The sequence below is a fragment of the Nymphaea colorata genome, chromosome 5 (assembly GCF_008831285.2).
Source record: "Nymphaea colorata isolate Beijing-Zhang1983 chromosome 5, ASM883128v2, whole genome shotgun sequence".
NCBI lineage: Eukaryota > Viridiplantae > Streptophyta > Magnoliopsida > Nymphaeales > Nymphaeaceae > Nymphaea > Nymphaea colorata.
This window is the reverse complement of record NC_045142.1, coordinates 15074981-15097986: the sequence shown is the minus strand read 5'-3', so window position 1 is coordinate 15097986 and position 23006 is coordinate 15074981. Positions and strand designations below refer to the sequence as shown.

General features: G+C 37.2%; 1 protein-coding gene across 1 annotated transcript; it reads left to right on the top strand.

Annotated features, from left to right (window-relative positions):
• The first annotated feature begins 1665 nt into the window (after nt 1–1665).
• On the top strand, nt 1666–19318 carry LOC116254227 (GTPase LSG1-1-like). Its single transcript, XM_031629453.2, has 7 exons — nt 1666–2072; nt 2487–2579; nt 3329–3415; nt 7177–7270; nt 16409–16465; nt 17788–17867; nt 17949–19318. The coding sequence occupies exons 1-7, from the start codon at nt 1840–1842 to the stop codon at nt 19120–19122; spliced, it is 1818 nt and encodes a 605-aa protein (XP_031485313.1). The 5' UTR covers nt 1666–1839; the 3' UTR covers nt 19123–19318.
• Nucleotides 19319–23006: the final 3688 nt, after the last annotated feature.

The window sequence follows — 23006 nt, the reverse complement described above, 5'->3', positions numbered from 1 at the left end:
CTCTTTCGTCTGCCTTTTCTCTTCTTCCTTCCGCTTGCTTCCTTCTCCTCGTTCCCAATCTTCCTTATAAGATCCAGAGGTATGAATGTGACTAGGAAACACCTTATCTAGCCCGGATCCATCAGTTAAACGCTGGAATTTAGGCTGCTGAATATGATTCCAGCCAGATGTTCTAGTCCTTCTTCCCGGTGTCTCCAAAACCAAATCTTCATCCCCAATCGATACCGCTGGTCCAATCCTAGTTAGATGTGATGAGACTCACGAATGCAAGGTCTAGATCACCGTTGATGTCTTGGCTAGGGCGAAGCCGAGAACTCCCTCACTAAGTATTTGGGAAGATAGAATACTTAGTTTTCGGATGGAGATCTCACCGGTTGTCAATGGTGGATTGTCGGCGAGCAGAACCACAGCCTCGTCTTCTTCCTACCTCCCTATAGAACAGCCGTCTCTCAACACCCTTGTGTTTTGGGGTGAAGGCATAGTTGCCTACCCAAGCTTAACCTGGTTCGGGTTCGTCGGGTTCGTCGTTGCTCTTCCCTGTTAATGGCTACTGGCAGCTATTAACCTTGCAAAAAACTCGGTGCTCTCACGGCTTGGTGAGTGTTGTTGTTTAGTGCTTCCGAGGAAGCCACGCCCTAAGGACCAAGATACTCTCCACGCATGGAGTAAAGAGAAACCTCAAATTTCATTAAGCAAGAATGATCAAATTGTCTCGGTTTTGGTTTAAATACAAGTGTCAAACCGGTTCAAAGCAATGTCTCGAGATGAGACGCAAAACAAACCGAATCAAACAAGAAAATGGTACAAAAGCAAATGAATCAAATCAACTTAAGCAATTGTTCAAATCCGATTTGGGCCAAAGGCCCCACCTCGCCCAGGTCCACCTGAGCTTCACCAATCCGATCCGTGAAGTGGGTTCGAGCCCAATGTGTTCTCATCGCCATGCCGAGCCCACCTTCATCTAGGTCAAAACGTGCTTAGGTCTTCCCCTTTTGGACTAGGTGAGTCCGGGTCTTCCTCGTCTAGGCTAGGTGCGCGCCTAGGTCTTCCTCACTTAGACCGGGTGGGTTTAGGTCTTCTAGGTCAAAGTCACATAGGTCTTCCATGAGCCTTGCACCCTTAGTCTCACAAGGACTTGCAACACGCCCCTCACTTTGTTCTCATCCGCTCCACGCTTTATTTGAGGAATTAACCTCATTAGGAAAAAGTCCGTCATCTTCCGTAAGTGCCAAGGAGGAACTAGTAAAGTTAACCTCCCTACGCTTTTGAACTGCTCCCGAAGTCGCTCCTACCTGTTCTCCGCAAATCTCATAAGCATAACAATTAGCCTCACAATAAAAAAAGATGCCTTTGACGGAGGTGCCAACATGGAAAGTACGAGCTTTAGGTAGACTCGTATCAAAGAGCTTTAGGTAGACTCGTATCAGGTAGACTCGTATCAAAGAGCTTTAGGTAGACTCGTATCAAAGAACCACAGTGGGTCCTTGGTCCTACTAAGAAGAGCATTTGAAATCGGAGGGGATCTCACACCACCGGAAAACAAATGGCCTCCAGGACAGAATTGTTCGTGAAAGGGCCAATGTTTTCGGCACGAGGGGCAGGATAGTCCAAAGCAATCAGAAAATCGAGTTCCATTGTGACACCCACCACGACTAAGTGGCTTGCCGGGGCGTGGTCGACCTCCGAGTTCTTGAGAGAGGGTTGCAGTGCAAAATCTGCCGCGCATATAACCCGCCTCCTCCCTCCTTGTGCGCCGTTTTTGGGTTCATTTTTCTGTCCGCCCCGCGGCTCCCTCCCCTTTTTCTTTGGGCTCCAAAGGTAGCAGGGCTAAGGGCAGAGATGGTGAGGGGCGGGAGCAGCAGCAGCGGCAAGTCGGGCGTCGGCAGGGCGTTGGTGAAGCAGCACAACCAGACGGTGCAGCTCTCCAAGGAGAAGGGCCGCGCTCTGCGCAAGCAGCGCGTGCTCGAGTCTGTCACTGACGTTGGCGACATCGACGCCGTTATCGAGCAGGCTGAAGAAGCCGGAAGGATCTTCGACGCGGATAACCCGCTTCCGGATGTCCTTATCAACTTGTGAGCCACTTCCCTCTGCGATTCCTATCTGTGTTCCTTATCCCTCCCGTCATGTCCCTTTGTTTTCTGGATCTTCTGACGACCGCGTTTCCCCCATCAAGTAGAAGGAACAAGAAGCGCAAATTTTATCGCGAGTATAATAATTTTGTAACATTAATTTGCAGGATTCTTGTTCGTTGTTGGTCTTGATCATGAATCATTCTTCTTGGTTTTTTTTATTTTGAATAAGTGAAAACAGCAGGTGGCAACGTATCTGTTTTCCAGCCTTTGTTTAATGGCTTAATCTGTGTTTTGTATGCATGAATGCAGTATTTGCGAATTAAGGTTCTATCTCAAAAAAGATATTCTTTTCTTTTTCTGTTCATTGTTTTGCCACTGGTCTATATGCCCTTATGTGCGTGAATTTTTTCGCAGCGATCTGAACTCTGATTTAACACCTGAAGAAAGGAGGGGACAACAAAAGAGAGAGGAGGCGTTGCACCAAAGCAGCCTTCGTCTTCCTCGTAGGCATGTATTTTCCCTTATATTATTCTTCTGTCATTTTTTGGATATAAAACGTAGTTTCTCAACTTTATTTTCTAAAAAATATTATTGAGTTTGCATTTAGCTATTTATGGTTTGATTATGATTCCTTCATTTATTTATGTTAATATTTTGCCACATAAGTTCATCTATTTCCAGTATTCAGCACCGTAAGTTAGGGTATGGTTTGATACGTTTCTTGCACCTGTTCAGAGTATTACACCTTCTTTCCCTGTTTGTCTTTACCATATATGGTTAAATAGAGTTTAAAATGTATGCCGAGGGTCTGTCCTTTTATGTTTGTTAGAGTAGAAGAACAGGCTTGAAAAATAGGCGATCTTTAAGCAAAAATGAAGAACCTGCTCAAGAAAACTGAAGTTCGTGATGAGTAAACACACGTTGGTTTTGGCTGTTAAGCACTTAAGTTTGTCTATTTGTGGTTGCTGAGGTACGAGTATAAGCTTAAATAAGTAGATTGATAAATTTTGAGAAGCTAGTGTTAATAATGGTAAGCCGTTAAAAAGTGCTTGAACAAAGAGTAAGACTCAGAAAGACAGAAAAGTTAGAAAGACAGAAAAGTTGCTAAAGTCCATGGTAGACCCATGACTCATTTATTTGAAAAGACTGATCCAAGTTGCTTTTGGTTAATTCCACCAATGTTGTAAAATGTGTTATATCATCCATATGGGTCCACCTATTTTCTGTTTTACTTACTATGGTTCCATGTCATATAGGCCTCCTTGGAGAACCAGTATGTCGCCTGAAGAGCTTGATGAGAATGAGAGAAATGCATTTTTGAGCTGGCGCCGGTCGCTTGCAAGGTCAGTCTTATGTTAATTAGTGCTTTTCATGCCCTTGACAAAATATTTTCTTGGGATATGCATAAGTGCGACAGTGCAAGTTAATTTTAATGGTTGAAGTGCCCTATGCTTCGTGCTCTAACAAGTGAACCTCGTTCTTTCATGCCAGCAGTTTTGCTTTTAGCATACGTAATTGCTCTTTTCTCTCTCTCTCTCTCTCTCTCTTTGTGAGGAGAGAGTTTTTATTGGAGAATGTGAGCAGTGTTGGTCTTTTTCTAAGCATCTCATGTTGGCATGTCTATAGGGACAAATTTGTGGAAGAAGTATGGTGGTCAATGGATGATGATTTCTTGCAACGGTTGACACTTGTTTGTGTAATCTACACATCAAATGTTCACTTTGATCATATGGATGCGTTTAATATGAATTGTTTATCATAGTAGTAGATTCAAATTGCTTGACTGCATGATATGATTCAAAACTTTTACATGGCAAAAGATGAATGGCTCATAGTTCAACAATATGGGAGCACTTCAAGTTAGCCGAAAAATCATGTTAGGCAACTTTAATGCATGAAAATGTCTAAAATCCTATTAATGGCCCAGAAGTTAGTTTCCTAATATCAGATTCATGTACATCAATTGCACACTTCAATACGTTATATGGCATGGTCATGTCCATATGTTGAGTAAGAGTCATTTCAAACAAAACCTAATGCACTCTGGCTGAGTACGCATGGCTGCTAAGTCAAATGGGTGCATGTATGGGCATGGGTTTTGACATGGCAAATTTAAAAAAATGTGGGTGTGGGAATTATATATATATATATATATATATATATATATATATATATATATATATATATTTATATATTGTCCTTGAATGGTGACTCTGGTCATCTAGATTCAGGGCGTGCTAATTGCGATTGTTTGATCATGCAATTGATGGTTGCTTTTTTTTTTTTGCAAACTCCCACCCACTCTCGTGCAGAGAGAGAGAGAGAGAGACGCGTTGATGCCCCCCTTGTTGCTGGCTAGCCATGGGGGGGAAGGGGAGGTACAATGCCTCCCCCCTTCCTCCTGTGCCATCCGAGTGCCGGGTGGTGCCGGAGAAAAGGGGAATGGGAAAGCGCCTTCCCCCATCATCTGAAAAGTGAAAGCCTTAAAAGAAAGGGCTTGGAACTGGATCCCATCTAGGTCTGAAACCTGAAGTACTTCGTTCATTATAGGTACCAGTTCCCCTAAACTGCCATACCAGCACTAGTATGTCACCTGACGGACGGTTATCCATGTGTCTTAATTCATGTGTTGGTAAACGTTACTAGTTTATTTTCTTGAAAAGTAACTACATGAATCTCTATGTCCAAAGGCATAGGAATCAATACAAGAACCATGTTTACTCTATGTGGATTCAAACCATTAAACTGTAACTCTTTGAGAAATCTAACCTATCCAACAGAAAAAGGCAATCTCGGTGTTGGTTCCTTAAATTTTTGGACATGGACATCGCACTTGTGCAGCTGATCTCTCATATGGAATTCCATCTAAGGCCACATTGAGTTTGTACTCACATACATATATATACACATATATATGTATCGAGAGAGAGAGAGAGGTTTGTTGAAAGTTCAGAGAAGATTTATGCAGTTTTGCGTGTTTCCATATTGCATGATACATCATGTTAGCATTTGAAGCAGGAAGCAGAGTCTACATTACACAAACACATATCTATTGCAAAAGCAAATACACTTCTATGATTAATTTCAGAGGTGTGACATAAGTGTAGTGCCTATATCTTTCAATATTGTGTTTTACGATATATACATACAATAAAAATTACATTTTCTAAAATATAATCTGCTGTATCGATCAGAACAGTAGTTAGATATGTACATACAATAAAAATTACATTTTCTAAAATATAAAAATCATGAAAATTTACAATGAAAAAGGAAAAATGTTTGAGAAAAGCATGAACACATGACTATAAGTTACATAAAAAGATGGCAATTGACGAATTTGAACCACTAATTTATAGGCTAATCAAACTAAGAAAAAATATTGCTTGCAATAAAGAACTGATACTAAGTCACACAGGTGCGGGGTGTGGGTGCCGCCGTGCCGGTGTGCGTGTGGATGAGGCAATTTTTGAAAAAACTGGGTGTGTGTGTGTGTGTGTGTGTGTGTATACACACACACACACATATATATATACTTAACAATTTAATTGCTTTATTTGTGTACAGTTTTTGATAATTTTTTATGAAGGTTACTTTAATCTAATTCAAAATTTTATTAAATAAGACAAAATTTTTCTTTAGCCAATAAAAATTCATGGTTGTCCTATTTAAAGGACGATAGGCCTAGTCTCTCAAAAGGGATGATAGTTGGACTCCCTTATCGAGAGAGAGAGAGAGAGAGAGAGAGAGAGAGAGAGGGAAAAATGGAGCTGACAAAATGGAAATTCAATAAAAACAAAATGTGGTGACAAGATGTCACCTTCTATTTGAATCTTCTAGTTCCCCGAATATATGTCAATCCCTCCACTTTGACTCATATTTTGGATTTTTTTTGAGTTAATCTATTGTGTGAGTGCAACCAATCTAGTAAGTATGCTGATCTATTCCCATTTTATGATGTAGCGTTTTATGGTGTAGCAGTTCATACATGGGAGAAAAATGCCTGATTTTATCACAGCAGGTTGTTGTGCACCATGCTGTGATAAATTTGTTTTTTTGGGAACGTTAAAAATAGTTGCTGAAATTCCAGCAACAGTCAAGGGTTCTGCCGATGGAATAAAACTTCCGTGCAGTCACAGATGGGAGAAAATTACATGGAATAAAACTTCCAGCTCACAAGCTAATTTGGAATATGGCATTTTTATTCCACCCCACCAAAGCCTGGTATTAAACACCTGGCATTATATTTTAGTGCCAGGCATTCAAATGACCCGCTAGGTTTTCTGCTCTGCTTGGTTCTCCTGCTTCACTAAGTTTTTCTTCATGTGGCCATAGTATAACAGTATAACTAATACTGCTGATGTTGTTAGTGCAACATCTTCATTTTCAGTCAGGGACAATCGGATTTCTAGTGTATCATCTTGATCTTCGGAGTCATGAAGATATTTGGTAAAGGTCGATTGGACCATCAATTGTAACTCTTGTCCTTATTATGGTTCACTCCTTCAGAAATCTTTCACATAGATCAACTGCAATTTTCATGTAAATGTTGACAACACAGAACATGGACAACCATTTTTTTTGCCAACCAACTGCAACTTAAACATATGAAGTCTACCGTGCAGACACCAATTATAAGAAAGATGCTGTTTTTTTAAGTAACATGTCTAGTTGATAGTATTGATGTGCAAGTTCATTAGATTTGTCAATGAATCTATCTATTATCAAATCTAAGTTGAAGATGAAAAAAATAACAAATGTTTAATGACAATCTAACCAATTTCTTTCAAAAGAAAAGAGGTAAAAGTTGAAAATTTTATACCTTTGATAGTCGAAAATATGTAAAAGACCTTTACCTTGAACAGAAAATTAGTCCCCCAAGCATGAACTTGGCCCTAAATAGTGTTTCTCTCTTCCAACAAAAAAAGGCACTCTCACCCAATTTCTAAGTGTGAGCTGGAGTTGGGTGTTAGGTGCTTTTGCTAAAAATAGAGAAAGGGAGTTTGTATATGTGTTTTCTTCCTATTCTTTATATGATTCTTACATCTTTTGTCTGCGTCTTACTGAACATCAACATGATTTTCTTGTATGTTTTTCATTTCAGGCTTGAGGAAAATGAGAATCTTGTCCTCACACCATTTGAAAAGAATCTAGACATATGGAGACAACTATGGCGTGTTCTAGAGCGCAGCGATCTAGTAATTAGTTCAATACTTTTTGCTTCAAGTTTTTCATTTGCATTACTCAATTATTTGATTTTTTGCTATGTCACATAGGTACGGGTACGAGTACAGACCATTTTTAAAAAACTTGGGTGCGGGGGTACGACCGTACGCACACATGCACATATACATATATATGTCAAAAAATTTCAAACAGAATAACATATTCGCACATATATATATCAAAAAATTACAAACATAATAACATATTCATAAATCATAATCCAAAATTTATCGTTCTTGATTATCATGCTCCTCAGTCGCAAATTTGCTGTTCAACTGAGGCCGAAGAAAATCACGCGTGTATAGAAGCATAAGCACAAACAAAAGAACACCATAAACTTTTACATAACAAGATAAAGGAGCTAGTGAAGCAAAAAACCAATCCTAACACTACGAAGCAAGAATGAAGAAAAAAGAGGGAAGTGAGACATTAAAATGAGGGTTTCGAAAATTTAATGTTAAAATGGTTTAAAAAGTTGAAATGTAAAAATCGTTAACATTAAAATCGAACAAATTTGGACTCAGTCAACTTTGACCGAGTCCAAAAAAGGTAAAAAATGACCTTGGGTGCATTGACTGCACCCGGTACGGTCAACGCAGTACCTTGCCATACCCAGGGCCGTACCCGTACCCGTGTCGTACCCGGACCGTGCAGGTACTCCTCAGGAGGAGTACCCGTGTGAGAGATTTTTTGTTGTTGGACAATGGAGAGGTCAATTTGTTTTGAGGAACACATGATACATCTTTGATATGTATATTTGGAAGTTCTAGCATTTACTGCTGACGTGCTGATTGATAAATCATAAAGAATGCAACTCCCTGCCCTCCCCTTCCTTTTCTCCCTTGTAGTGGCATATACGAACAAAAGATTCAGTACAATGTATTGCTTTCTGGATATCTTGCTATTTGTGAGTTATCAAGTTGTATCACAAAATATTGGCTGATGATGTGTGTTAGGGATCAGAGGTGCTTTATTGACTATTGGTATCTATCCTCATATCCTGCCTACACATGAAGACTGGAACTATTTATCTACTACTCACCCTAAGGATGCATTCTATCCAACAGAAAATGAAGCATTTAATCGTGGAAGAAGATGCCTGTGGGATTGACACTTGCAGGACCATGGTTATATAGCTATATAAATAAGGAAAGGTAGCATGTCGTCATCTGGTCACTGTCAGCAGACTTATTCAGCTATGTTGGATGGTCACTTCTGGAAGCATCAATGTAAATGTGGGACATGGTTGGGCCATCTTGACATATAAATGAGTTTGGAATGGTGGCAATTAAGATCAAAGTGCCCAATAAGGTAGAGACAATTGTCAGATTATCGGTTACAGGGCACCTATGCCAAAGTGTCTAGCATAAAAAATATCCACCTTGTGTACACACTTCTAGTTGTTTCTTTGTAATCTTTCTCTGCTGTGCAGACCTTAGTAAAAGTTCTTAACATCAAAGTATCCATCTTCTGTGTGCATCTCTAGTTATTTTCTGCATCTCCCTATGGAGGTAAACCATTCAATGCAAGGAAAAAGAGGGAGGGAGAGGGAGAGAGAAAGAGAGAGAGTTCAATTTAAGGAAGGTCCACTACGTCCAAGCCAATCTGGACCATTGATTAGCATAAGTTTTTGGTGGTTGTCGACAGTGATGATTTCTTTAGGAATCTCGTACTTAATCTTTCCTAAGCTCCACAAGTTTTTAAACCTCTTTAGAGGAATCATATCTCTCTCTCTCTCTCTCTCTCTCTCTCTATTTCTCTATGTGATTTTGACTCCATAGAATCATCAGATTTTCAAATAAACCAAACCATTCCTTCAGTTAAATTAAATTAAACTAAACTCCAAAATATGAGTGTCCACATTTCTTTAATTTGGTTGAAATGAAAAAGTATGTGCAAGTCTCATCCATTCCTGGCTCAAAGTTACCCGAAAATTTATAAATTTGAACGGATAATATAAACTCTTAATGCCACTTTACTTCACTTTGTTAAATACTTAAAAGTGGGTTTTTTCTTGCCTTGAGCTTAGGGAAGCTCCCCACTATCTCCAAAACTCACTCTTTTCGTAAAAGTTAAAGTTTTTACTCTAACTACTTAATTGAGTAAATAGGTCATTTAACTAGCTCATTATTTGGAAATTAAGTTGAAAACCTCAGAGAAAATGGCCAAAGAAATGGTCAGGCCTTTACAACCTACCCTTTTAAGAGAATTTTGACTGCAAAATATAGAGCTTCTGGACCACCTTGCTGTGCCAAGAAGGAATTCATTTCTTCATCATCCTATTTTCTCAAGTTTACTCTGTCATCATTGTACGTGTATTTCTGTATGTGACCCATTTGGGGATCATTGCTGCAATGTCTACAACCCATTAGTCTTGTCTTCTGTTTATCTTTCTTCCTCTTGTGATTTTTTTACATCATGCCTAGGCTTGCTACCATATGGATGTTTTTCATTGACATGAGGACAGGGAACAACCTAAGGCTTAATTGCCGTGAGGAGACTTCTGGGTTATCTGCTTCTGATGCTTTGCTGGTCTTTTTCCCTCTTTTCTCAGCTTGAGGTTTATTAAATAATTTTTTTTATTGATACCTAGACCTAAGCAGTTTGTAAATACCTAGATCTATTGATAGCTCTTGCTCCTCTTTGCAGAATATAGACTATAGCAATAGCTTCCGAGTTCTTGATCTGTGTGTGAGGGCATGACCTTTGTATTTCTATGAGTCCTATTGAATCAAGATGAAGAGAAGAAGGAGACGTGAGAGAGTGTAGTTCACGTTAATCTACCCTAATCTCTTGTTAAAAGAGAATTTGGGTAACACCAACAAACTACAAAATGAGTCCAAGAAGGAAATAAATATAAATAAAGAAATACTCCTAAACTATTTAATATTCCAAAAATCCTCCTAATGTAAATACTATTTAATGCTCCCCGTCAAGCTGGAGCATAGATGTTAATCATGCTAAGCTTGTCACGACATCCAGAAAAGTCAATAATAGGTAAAGCTTTAGTAAAAATATCAGCTCCTTGATCTTCTAAGGCTCTATGTTGTTAAGGCCTTGCCTAGATCTTGCTTAGGTGTTGACTAAGCGTGTGTCCACACCTGTTGCGTAAGTCCACCACTTAGGCTGGAGATTAGGCTCGCCTAGACTGGCCTAGGAACCAACACGCTTAGTCTATGGAAAATTGGAAAGTCATCTTTCCTTTCAATTAAAGTTTCTTAATTGAGTATATATTGTTATGTACTTTATTTTGTATTGATTACGTCTTTTTATGTATTGTATGTTGATTATGCTGTTATATGCGTACCGTCATATGTATATGCTGTTAGTGTTAGTCACTTTGTCTGTTATTTAGTATTGTGATATTTCATACCTGTTATATGTATACATTAGTATGGTTATGTTATGTACTTATATCATTATATGGATTGTTAATTTGTTATACCTGTTATAAACTTACATGTATATGCAATTGTGTAATGTTAGTCTGTTGTGTTAACCTGCTGTTATACCTGTTATATGTATTATTAATTTGTTATAATACTGTTATATACATGTTATTACCTGTTATTGTATTGTTACTCTGTTTTGTTATATATAATACCTGCTGTTATACTTGTTATATGTATTGTAATACAATTTGTTATTCCTGTTATATGTATTATAATACATGTTATATGTATATACTGTTATGGACAGTTTGTTATGCCTGTTATATACTATTGCATCAACCTATTGCATGTATATACTATAATACTGTTAGTCTGTTATATAATATGTAGTATTGTGATACCTGTTATATGTACGTGTTAGTATGGTTATGTACTTATATGTATTGTTACTGTTGATACTTATATGTGTACTATTACTGTTAGTCTTTTTTATTATATTATGTCTTTCTTTATGCACTGTTTGGAAAGAGGGAAAGGAATAGATGAAAGGGAAAGGAAAAGAAAGGAAAGAGAAGGGAATGGAGAGGGAAAGGGGAAGAAAGGAAAGGGAAGGATCATCCATTCCTTTCCCTCCCAATCTCTCCATTTTGGGAGGGATTGGAATTACATTAAAAAATACATTCATTTCCCTTCCCTTCCTTTCCTTTGCAGCCAAACACAATTTTTAGCTCTCCTTTCATTTCTCTCCTTATTAATTAGTCATCCAAACACGGAAAAGACCTTTCTTTCAATTGCTTTCTCTCCCTCTCCCTCCAACAAAACAGGGTATTAAGTGCAGTTGGACTAAAGCCTTTTTTGCGGATTTACGTTCCTTCTTCTAGAAATTAGATTTAGTTTTTTTTCCCCTTGTATTAGATTATTAATAACTAATGTTAAACTTCTTCTCTGATGTTGCATATTCAATAAAGTCAACAATTAATTTTTGATTGCTTAAGTTGATTATGCTTGTTATATTACTACTCTTCACATTTCAAATATTAGTAATATTTAATAAAAATAACTTGACATATTAATGTAACTAAAAAATAAAAAAAAAATTAGTACCTTTTTTTGCCTAGGCCCGCCTAGGCACCTTGGCGTCTAGGCACCTTCACAACATACCTAGGCTATATGTATGGTAGATGTGACTCCTCCTTGAACCATGTCTCAGTTGTAACCACAGTCTACTTCAATGTGTTTCGTCCTCTCATGAAATACCGAGTTATTGACAATGTAAGTGGTAGCTTTATTATCGTTAACATTTTCATAAGTATAGAAGTAGGAATACCAAGACACTCAAGTAGGGATGTAAAACCATGTCATTTCTACAACAGTTTGATCCATAGCCTGGTACTCAGGCTTTGCGCTGGACCTAGAAACACCATTTTGTTTCTTACTCTTCCAAGATATGAGATTTCCTCTTACTATAAGCTTGCATAGTTTGTATCACTGTAAGCTTCAACATCAAGAGACGTACCTTTTTTGAAGAAAATACCTTTGCTAGGGGAGGACTTTAAATATTGGACAATCATCATTGCAACATCCCAATGTGTCTTTTTCGGTCTTTCCATGAATTGGTTTAGTTTGCCTACAATAAAACTAATATCTGGCCGAGTTATTGTCACATAAAGAAGCTTACCAATAAAAAATCTGTAGGATCGAGAATCTACCCCTCAAACTCATCATCATAGAGATGCTGTTGTGGGTTCATAGGAAAGGTTGTAGGTTTCGCTGCTAGCAGCCTTGTGTTTCGCAAAAGGTTAGGAACACACTTTTTCTTATAAAACACCACACCTTCCTTACTACGAGCAACCTCAATGCCAAGGAAGTACCGTAGCTGGCCGAGAACCTTGGTAACAAAATGTTTCTGGTGAAACTCTTTCGTTAATGCTATCTCCTGCTCACACTCACGTATCAGAACAATATCATCTACATACACCACTTGCACAACTATACCTTCAGTTACTTTCTTGATGAACAACGAATGGTCCAGCTAAGATATCTAAAAACCACACTATGACACTAACAGAATTTGTGAACCAAACATGAGAACTTTGCTCGAGACCATATATAGCCTTCTTCAACCTACACATCTTCTCACACTCCCTGCTGATGCTCAAGGCCAGGGGCTGCTGCATGAAGATAGTATATTGAGATTCTCATATAAGAAAACATTTTTATCATCCAACTGATATAAGGGCCAAACACTGTGTATCAATGTTATAAAAGGCGTAGCGTATTGCATATCGGTTGGGCCGACCTATACGCCGTATCGTAACGTATCGTAAACGTAGCGTAGCATATAGTAAAATTAATTTTTTAATTTTAAAAAATATTTAAAAATCAGAAAAAATAGAGAAAAATTATTAAAAATCTGAAAAAATGAACAAAAAGCAGAAATCAAGAAAAATGTATTCAAATATAAAAAAGATCATCATACATAAGGAACATTCATGTGTATCAACAACACATTCAAAAATAAGAAATTAGATATTCAAAATAACATAATAAGCATTCATCACAATTTTAAACTTGAAAATGTTATAGAATCTTAAGACTTAGAGTCTTAGGACTTGGAGTTTTAGGATTTAGATTACATCACAATTTTATAAGTTCAAAACATATAGCTATCATCTTTCATGATTTAACGATAATATCTCCCAAATCGATGAATCCTTGGTTATTTTTTATGAAAATGTGCAAAATCTCTCCCTCATACGTCTCTTGAAGTCTTTAAATACAAGAAGAGAGAGAGGGAGGAGTGTTTAAACTTTAAAAACTAAAAAAAATTATGTTTTAACCTGTATTGTACGATACGAGGGTGTATCGCCCTTATCGTGTGATACGGCGCCCGTATCGCACAATACGTGCGATACGCGTACGATACACATGCGTATCGCATATCGAATACGTATCATATAGGTTTCTTTGACCTATACGATACGTATCGTATGATACGCGTCCGTATCGTACGATACAGATAACTTTGCTGTGTACAATAACATACACAATAAAGTATATGGTCCCCACTTTGGCCACAAAAGATAAGCTCTCAAAGGAATTGTTGCCATATGAATCCGAAACCAATTCACGCTTTTGAAATTTGTAGATAGTTTTGGACCAATTTATTTTACAATTCTCCTACCAAACAGTGATAGTAAATAATATACCAATACATCTTGTAAAAGAGTAAATGTAATGTAAGCTATCAGGGCTTGGTCCATTTTCATCCATGAAACAAGCTCAGTGTTGCAAACAAATTCAATGGAGACAAGCCATTATTTTCTTCCTGCATGAGAAATTGTAGTGGGACATATCCTATAAACACAAGTCTCATATTTGCCTTCTAGTTTATGTCTTCTATAAGTTCCTAGGCATGGATATCAGGCACAACCCTAGAGTTTTAAGTAGTCATAATCGGGTTTTGTTTGGAAGAATACCCAAATTTCAAAGTACCCTCAAGAACTTGTATGTTGGACATTTTCATTCTCATGTTATGCATCTGAAAGGCCAATTTCAAGATTTTAAGAAAGGTAGTAGAACCATTTGTGAATATTTTTAGCAAGCCAAAAGATTATGTCATCAATTGGGTATTGCTTCCAAGCCGCTTCGAGAAGAAGACTTGATAATGCAGTTGTTGAAAGGCCTTTTGTATGAATTTCATGCTTTGAAAACGTCCATAGAAACTCATTTGAATCTAGTATCATTGAAGAATTGCACAACCTTTTGCTGATTTAAGAGAGACTTATTATAGATTCGGTGGCTGCAATGAAGGGAAGCCTAGACGTTGCACAAAGCCCTTGACTCCGTTGAGGCTCCTCATTTTACAGTGTATACATGGTAACTTATAAAAAACCACTAAATTTTGGACAAAAACGACTCAGTCAAGTTTCAAAATGGTTGGATACAACCATAGGTACATTGATCATACCCATTACCCTTTGTCCCGTGTCCGTGGCCTACCAATACCTCTATCAGTGTCATACCTATTTGACATGAGTACATCATTTTAGCTGTACCCGTGTGACATAGTAAGGAACCAAAGAGATTAAGATGGAACTATCTAAGATGCTGTATTAAGCTTGTTTTTTTTCCACTTAGAGGATATATTCTGTCTTAGATTAAATTTATTACAAATATTGTTGAAAGATCAGAGATCACAGATGAAAAGGTGGTAGAAACAGTTAAAGCTCTTGAACTAATGAAACTGCTGAACCATCTCACTCCTAATTGACAATTGGTGCAGTATTATCCTACTTGTCCATTGCACATTCTTACATCTAATATATGAATTTCACGTAGCAATTCAATCTCATCACACTCTATCTGTCCATATGAGCGGCCTATTAAAAGTCATCAGATATATCAAACACATAGCTACTAAAGGTTTACCTTTTTGTCATTATTATCACCTTTAAATTTAATTGCTTATGCTCATGTTGACTTGGGTACCCTAATAGCATCACTCTATCACTGGTTTCTGTGTTTTTTTCCTAAGTGATCTCTAACTTTTTCTAGAGGTGCAAGAGACAATAGAAGATTTTTTTCTCATCCACTGAGGCAGAGTGTAGAGCTATGATACTACAGCCAGAGAAATTGTCTAGATGGAAAAAGCTCTTGCAGTTTTAAGGGTTCGCCTTCTGCATCCGGCAAGGTTATATTGTGACAATAAAAATTCATATATTGCGAGCAATCACATCTTTTGATGGACAGATGTGAAACATAGAGATGGACTTGCCAGTTTCATTTGAGAGAAAGATTTGAAGAGGTTCATTGATTAATACTATGTTAATTCAAAATTTAAATTGGCAGACTCTTTAACCTAGTTGTTTGCTTTTTCTTTTTTCTTTTTTCTTTTTTCTTCTTAGCAAACTTTTGGTTGTTACACTATAGGTGTGAAGGGGGATCTTAAAATGCATTTTCTTCTTTCTAGTTATATGTATATAGTATCATGTCTCATAGTTGTATGCATACTATTTGTGTTATTTTTAGAAAAGGAAATACAAGAAAAGAAGAAAAGGAAATACAGAAAATAAAGATAAAGAATTGTGAATGCATGAGATAAGTGTTTATGTGTACGATTTTGCATTCAGAAGTGAAGCACAAACTAGTATCTTTTGTTTGAATGATGAGTTAGTGAAAATAAAGATAAAGAATTGTGAATGCATGAGATAAGTGTGTGTGTGTGTGTGTATGATTTTGTATTCAGAACTGAAGCACGAACTGGTATCTTTTGGTTGAATGATGAGTTGAGCTGGGAAATGATGTACTCTAGCACCAGTTGGCTTTAGTTGAGTATAAACCATGCGTAAGTTAAGTCTAGACCATCAAAAGGGAAATGAGCTAACTTTCCTATCCTAAAAGTGGAACTCATACCCTGAAAAAGAGGAAATGCTGAATGTGTTTCTGAAAACTGAGTAATTTATATTCCTGAACCAGACCTGAGTTGGAGAACTAATTTGGAGATGAGTTTGCGTGTATACATGCCTCTGTTTGCATGTGAAGAATGCACTTGATTGTAAGTCTTCTTAGTTCTTCATTATGTCTGTCATATTCGTAACAAAATGGTGGTGTGGTATAGACTCTATTGTTTCTAATGATTATTTAATTCCTATTCTATTTAAATTACAGTTCTCAGTTATGTGATTCCTATATTGACTAATGTCTTATCTCTTCTAGCTTGTTATGGTTGTGGATGCACGCGATCCCTTGTTTTACAGGTGCCCAGACCTTGAGGTAAGACTACATTTGTTTCACTTTGAGAGGTTAGAGTACATTGTATTGTTTGGAATAATATCTACATTCTAATGGTTTATGCTCCATCTTGGAAAGCATATAGCATGACAATCGTCCCATTCCCTTATTTCATGATAGTTTTTAATTTAAATTGTTATTCAGTCAGGTTGTCATGCAGACATGGCAACCATTGTTTCTTAATTCATTCAATCATATGCCTACATCGAAGTAGGCTGTTTTATATGCCTGTTGTTTTTTACCTAAAAGTTCCAAATAATTATTATAAGCAACTGTCATGGAAAGTGTCCGTTTCATACTTATGTTGCCTGCTTTTTGGTATTCTAAAATACAAAAGGTTAATCATTGCTAGAATTTCTATGCTTCTTTTACTTTATATACTCTGAGAATCCTTGATGAGGCTACTGGGTTTTATTGCGTGATAGCACTTTTTCAGTTTTTACTTTTTTATTTATCCATTTTTGTACTGATGGAGGAACTAGAATTCCTGAGAGATTATCCCAAATGTTGATTAGTCAAAGGTTAATTTAGATGAGAGTGTCAAGCTGGAAGTGCCAAAAGTAGGATTCCTGATTACTAGTTTTGGACAAGTGAAATCCACCGAAAATCGAAAATCCTGAAGGTGAACCAGTTCTTAATCATATGACATTACAATTCCCATGTCATTTACCTTAGTCAACATTGTTTATGAGATTATTGTCCATACCTGTTTTTATTAAACTTTTAGCTATTTCTGAATTTTCTGTCCATGTGGTTTTCTGTATTTTATGTGATTTAATATATCAGTTCCAGAACTATTTGAAATGGTTTTGCTGCTGCCTATTTGTTCTGCTCGTTGTCACACAGGTAGTGGGTGCTTGTGCAGCATTTATCATAAACAGATGCACAAAGACACATGTAATAGTCACTGCAGAACGCCATTTTGTGAAAAACCTTCATTTTGAGGAGGTTCTGTTTTTTTTGAAAATTTCAAACGATTAGACAGCTCTGGAAATCCTAGATGAGGCTTTGAATTGTACTGTGGTACCATTTAGCAATATCAGCTCTTTTATTCTACATTTTATATGGACACATAAAGAAATTTTCTAAAAGGTTGGTACACTCGTATGTCTTTCTGTTCTACTGTGCTGCCATAGCAGCTCAAGATTTTAAAACACAATTCAATAGAATCCTTCAAGTAATACTTGAGTTCAGGTGTGACGTAAACTGATGCTATTGGACACAAGCACATGCAAACATTGTTTGTATGATTCATGCTGGATGTGATGAATTTGCTTCCAATGCTCCTACTTGTACTTCCTCAGGAGTATGCAAAGGAGATAGATGAGAATAAAGAGACTGTGCTACTTGTCAATAAAGCGGATCTTTTGCCCTTAACAGTCAGGTTGCAGCTTATCCTTCTTAAAATGCTTGATGCTAAGTTTATCTCTGGCTTTATATCATTTTCATCATCTCATATTTTCAGAAAAATCTGGGCAAGATATTTTCGGGTCCATGGAATTCAACACATATTTTGGTCTGCAAAAGCTGCAGCAGCTGCTTTCGAAGGAAAAAAGTTGAACAGCCACTGGGGAACAGAGGAGGAAGAGCTTCTGTCTGACCTGTCCCATGAAGATGTGAAAATATATGGAAGGGATGAACTATTGGTTCGATTGCACAGGGAAGGAAAAGCTATTGTTGAGGCCAGAGAGAATTCCCCTGGCAATAGCCTGGAACAGATTTCTCATCATCAGCCCCATTATCCAGCATGTGGTGCAAGGCCTTCAGACAAGAAAGTTGTTGTAGGATTTGTAGGATACCCAAATGTTGGAAAGAGTTCAACAATTAATGCATTGGTTGGTGAGAAGCGAACTGGGGTTACTTCTACCCCTGGGAAAACAAAACACTTCCAGACCTTGATCATTTCTGAGGAACTTATGTTGTGTGATTGCCCTGGTTTAGTTTTCCCATCCTTTACTAGTTCCAGACATGACATGGTTGCCTTAGGAGTGCTACCGATAGATCGGATGACTGAGCACCGGCAAGCTCTGCAGGTTGTAGCTAACCATGTCCCTAGAGTTGTCCTTGAGAATGTCTATAATATAAGCTTACCCAAACCCAAACCATATGAGTCACAATGTAGACCACCTTTTTCATCCGAGTTACTGAGAACTTATTGCTCTTCTCGTGGATATGTATCGTCAAGTGGACTTCCAGATGAAACACGAGCTGCACGGCAGATTCTGAAGGATTACATAGATGGGAAGCTGCCTCATTTCAAATTGCCACCAGAACTTCCCGCAGATGTTTCTGAGCAAGACATAGCTGAAAGAATGGGGCTTTGTCATCTAGGTGACTACGTCAACAAAAGGTTGGAATCTGACTCAGAAAAACAGCATGACGCGAGTGAAGATGCTGTTTCCTCGAACGTTGCTAATTTATTGAGTGACCTTGATGCATTTGATTCCTCTAGTGATCTTGCTGGGTCAGTTGCTTATGTGAAGGAGAAGAAAGCTGTTACTGCAAAGCATAAACATCATAAGAAGCCACAGAGGAAAAAAGATCGATCATGGCGGGTACGGAATGATGGTGGTGATGGAATGCCTGTGGTGGGAGTATTTCAGAAACCCGTTAGTTTTGGAGCTATGAGAGCCACCTGAGGTTTCTCTATCGCTACCTGGCTTCTGATGTGCAGTATGAACCTTGGTTTCTCCATTTTTAGTCAGTTGTACGGCGTGTAGATATGTTGATGGCCTGTGTGGCGTATGTTCGCAATATGGTGCGGGGTTACTAAATTTTTGAAACTTTTTCCTGTCTTATATTTTATTGAGTGAAATGGTATACGTTATTCGGATAGCGGAAGCCTTACGGAATATTTCCTTCCTGGGGCTGACGGAATATTTCCTTCCTGGGGCCGGTCAAATATCTCTTCGTGCGCTAAGTCAAATTGAACATCTTATTGGCATGTTCTATATACTGTATGGCAAACCATACTTTAACTAATGATAAGTAAAAATGACTAGCTATATAATTTTATTTGCAAATCCCGTTTTTCCATTTTATTGTTTCAAATTCATCTCATTATTCAGGAATCTGGCATTGAATGTCAACCAGAATAATACCATCTTGTATTCATGGTTTACCTCGTATTAACAAAAATGGTCGTCTTACCTATCATGCATTTTCGTTGTGTCCTTAGAACTGGATCCATAAAATGGTCCCGGTAATTGTATTCAATTATCACTACAAATCGATGAAATTGGAGCCGTTCACTCTTTGTTCTAAGTGGTTAATAATGTTTTGAAAAAGGGAGCAACTCTTGTATTTTTGAACTCGAAAATTAAAAGTTGTAAGTTCTTCATCACTCATAATAAAATAAGCACGTAAAATAACAAGATAGAGTATGTATGTGTATGATCCAGATTGTGCATTCTTGTTCAATTGTTTCTTTGTGGATTTCTATATGAAGCTTTTGTACGTGTCTTGGATGCTCCGTTATGGTTTCATTCAGCAAAAACAATTCTTTTGTTTTTATCGGAACAACAATTCCGTTTCTAATTGACGCCACAAAAGAGGGAGCGCATTTGGTTTCGCATTTCCTGCATAAAAAACATTTGGGTTCAGAAATAAAAGGTGGAAAAATTTTCAACCATGATCCATTTCCCATTTAACTGACCGAAAAATTTAAGTTTGTTCTTTGTGCACATCTTGTGTCAATGTATTTTTTGTTCTTTGGTGAAAACATATTAGAACAATCATTTATGATGAAGTATTTTGCTCATTGGAGGATTTTGTTTTGGTGTATTCTTTGAGTGAAAAACTAATAAATTTAATAAAAGATGATGCATGTGAAATTAGATAATAACTGGTTCTCACTAGATGCTGGACTATCTAAAGGGTTGTTGTTAGTTCAATGAAATTAACGTGCAATCACATATATATAATTCATTTCACTAAATGTAATCAGATATCTATATTGACATGAATGGAATGTAAGTCTTTTGTATGTGCAATTGCAGTCCTTTCAATGAGATTAAACTACAATCACATGTTTAAATGATTGTAATCACATATATGTAATGATATGAACGAGATTTGTATAGTTGTAATTTGTTCATTGGAATTCATTTGTAATCACATGCACAAAAATTCACTCAAATGGTTGTAATTAACATATGAATTCACACTAAAAAAAATCGCATGAATTCATTTATTTAATAGAAGAAATTACAAAAAATGTAAATCATCGATAGGCACATTACAAAGATAAATGAGTGAATTTGTTTATGTAGAACTCAAATGACAAATGATGGCTTAGTTCATCAAGTAAAATGAATGAAAAATTCTTTCTATTTTGGGCCTTGTTGTCTCCAGCGGTCAATCTAAACTCCTTTCCTTGCACAAATTCGTCCATCCACTGCCTTGCAACTTAAGAACAAGAAAAAAGGAAGCAGAGCAAGCACCTAGAAGAGAAAGCAATCTAAACCTCGGTGTAACTGTCCTAATCATTTACTCTAAGAATCTATGAGACACTTAGAAACTATCAATCTAGAACTTAATAGAAAATTTTGAACAAAACTATCTTCAATAGTGCTTGACACTACAAAGAATAGCTCAAATTTAGAGAAAGCCTATCAAAATACAAACCTATTTTTGAAGACCAAAAAGCATGGAATTTGGGTTCCAGATTGAACTAAGAATCTTGAAAATGGCAAGGGAAAATTAATTCTAAGATAAAACGATAATCAATATGCTATTTAGACTCTTTAAAAGAGTTGTAGGAATGAAAATCCATTTCTTACTACATACAAAATTGACAGGCAAATTTGATATGAGTGCCTCAAACTTTGGAAATGAAAAAATAGATACATGAGAAATTGAAGTTTTGATATATGAAACACTACCTGAAAGTTTCCAATGAAAGGACGTTGAGTGGTTAGCTCCCCATGTTTCTAGCTAACAGATGGTATATACACAAAAGAAGCATAGATACAAAAGAAACAGAAAGGGGGACACAACCAACCCATCCAACTTACTATTCCATGAAAAAAACCTGTGATGAAAGCAAAGGATGTAAACGATTCAACCAAACTCAAAGCAGTTATCAACCTCCCTGTAATTCATAGTAGCTAGATCTACTTGATGTGGGAATAGTTCTCTCTTAACCATAATGTTCAACTAGCATTACCAATAGATGATCATTGAAGATTCCATTTTCTGTGGCCTTCCATCATTGCATTAAGATGCCTGGGCCAACATAAATTACTTCAGTAGGCAAGCATACAATGAGCTAACAAATTAGATTATGAAATGGCCCAGTTAAGAAGTTTGAGATCTGCCCATCACTATTAAAAAGGCAAGGTGCTGGTCAACAACATATTATCAGATTCTGAGGAGAACGTCAACTATGATGTTCTTGTTTGCAGTTCCTATAGTAGCAGTGATAAGGCTGATTCAAAGCCTTCTCAATCAGCAAAAGCTGAATTAGAGAACAAAGGCCAGTTCTGAGCCAGATTAAAAAAGCTCTCCAATACAACTCTGCCATAAAAATAGAGCTCAGATTTTTGACATCTTCTTTGGTCCAAGAACCATGACATAACATGTTTTTATCCCACGATAACTTTCAAGAAACAATATGAAACACATCTGGCCAACATCTAGAGAGTCATTTGTGACAAAACACACTCTCCACTAGAAATTAAACTTTGTAGTAAGCACCTGCCAAGGGACTCTCTTCCAACGTATTGAGATGAAGCTGTCCTAATACTATCTAGTGTTTTTGTTGACCTATAGCCTAAGAAAGTTGAGGGCCGAAACTTAGATGAAGATATATCCTTAGTAGTGTCCATGCTTAAATAAGACCCCTTGGCTAGTCCAATTACATACTTAGGAATGAGATTGTACATTATAAGGATAGAGCTTGGCTATCTATTGAGTTGTCACTAATTCCACAATTGACCATTTCCAGTGCACACCCTTAGCTAGACATGAAGGTGTCAAAAAGACTTTAAAGCGCCTCAAAGAGTCAATCTTTTAGAAGCACAAGAAAACAATGGTTAAAGAATTTGTTAAGGAGTGCATTCCTTGCCAACAAAATAAGTATGAGGGCATAAAACCACCAGACCATCTATTCCCGTTACCTATACCTAAGAAAGCCTGGGTGGAAGGTACCATGCATTTTATTGAAGCTTTACCCTGCTTTCATGGCAATAAAACCATTATGGTAGTTGTTGCTGGCTCTCGAAGCATGCTCATTTTGTTGCAATGTCTAGAGCCTTTTTTGCCCATTCGGCAACTGAAGCCTTTCATCAGCATGTAGATAAATTGCATGGTATCCCACAAACCATAGTCTTCGACAAGGACTCTCATTTCTTGGGTAGTTTCTAATAGAAGTAATTCAAGTTCATGGCAACCAAACTCCATTTCAGTTCATCCTGTCATCCACAAACTAATAAGCACTCTGAATGGTAAACCACACCATTGATATTTTATCCGGTGTTTCTGTTGATCTATTGCCTAAGATAGTGGAGGACAAAAACTTAGA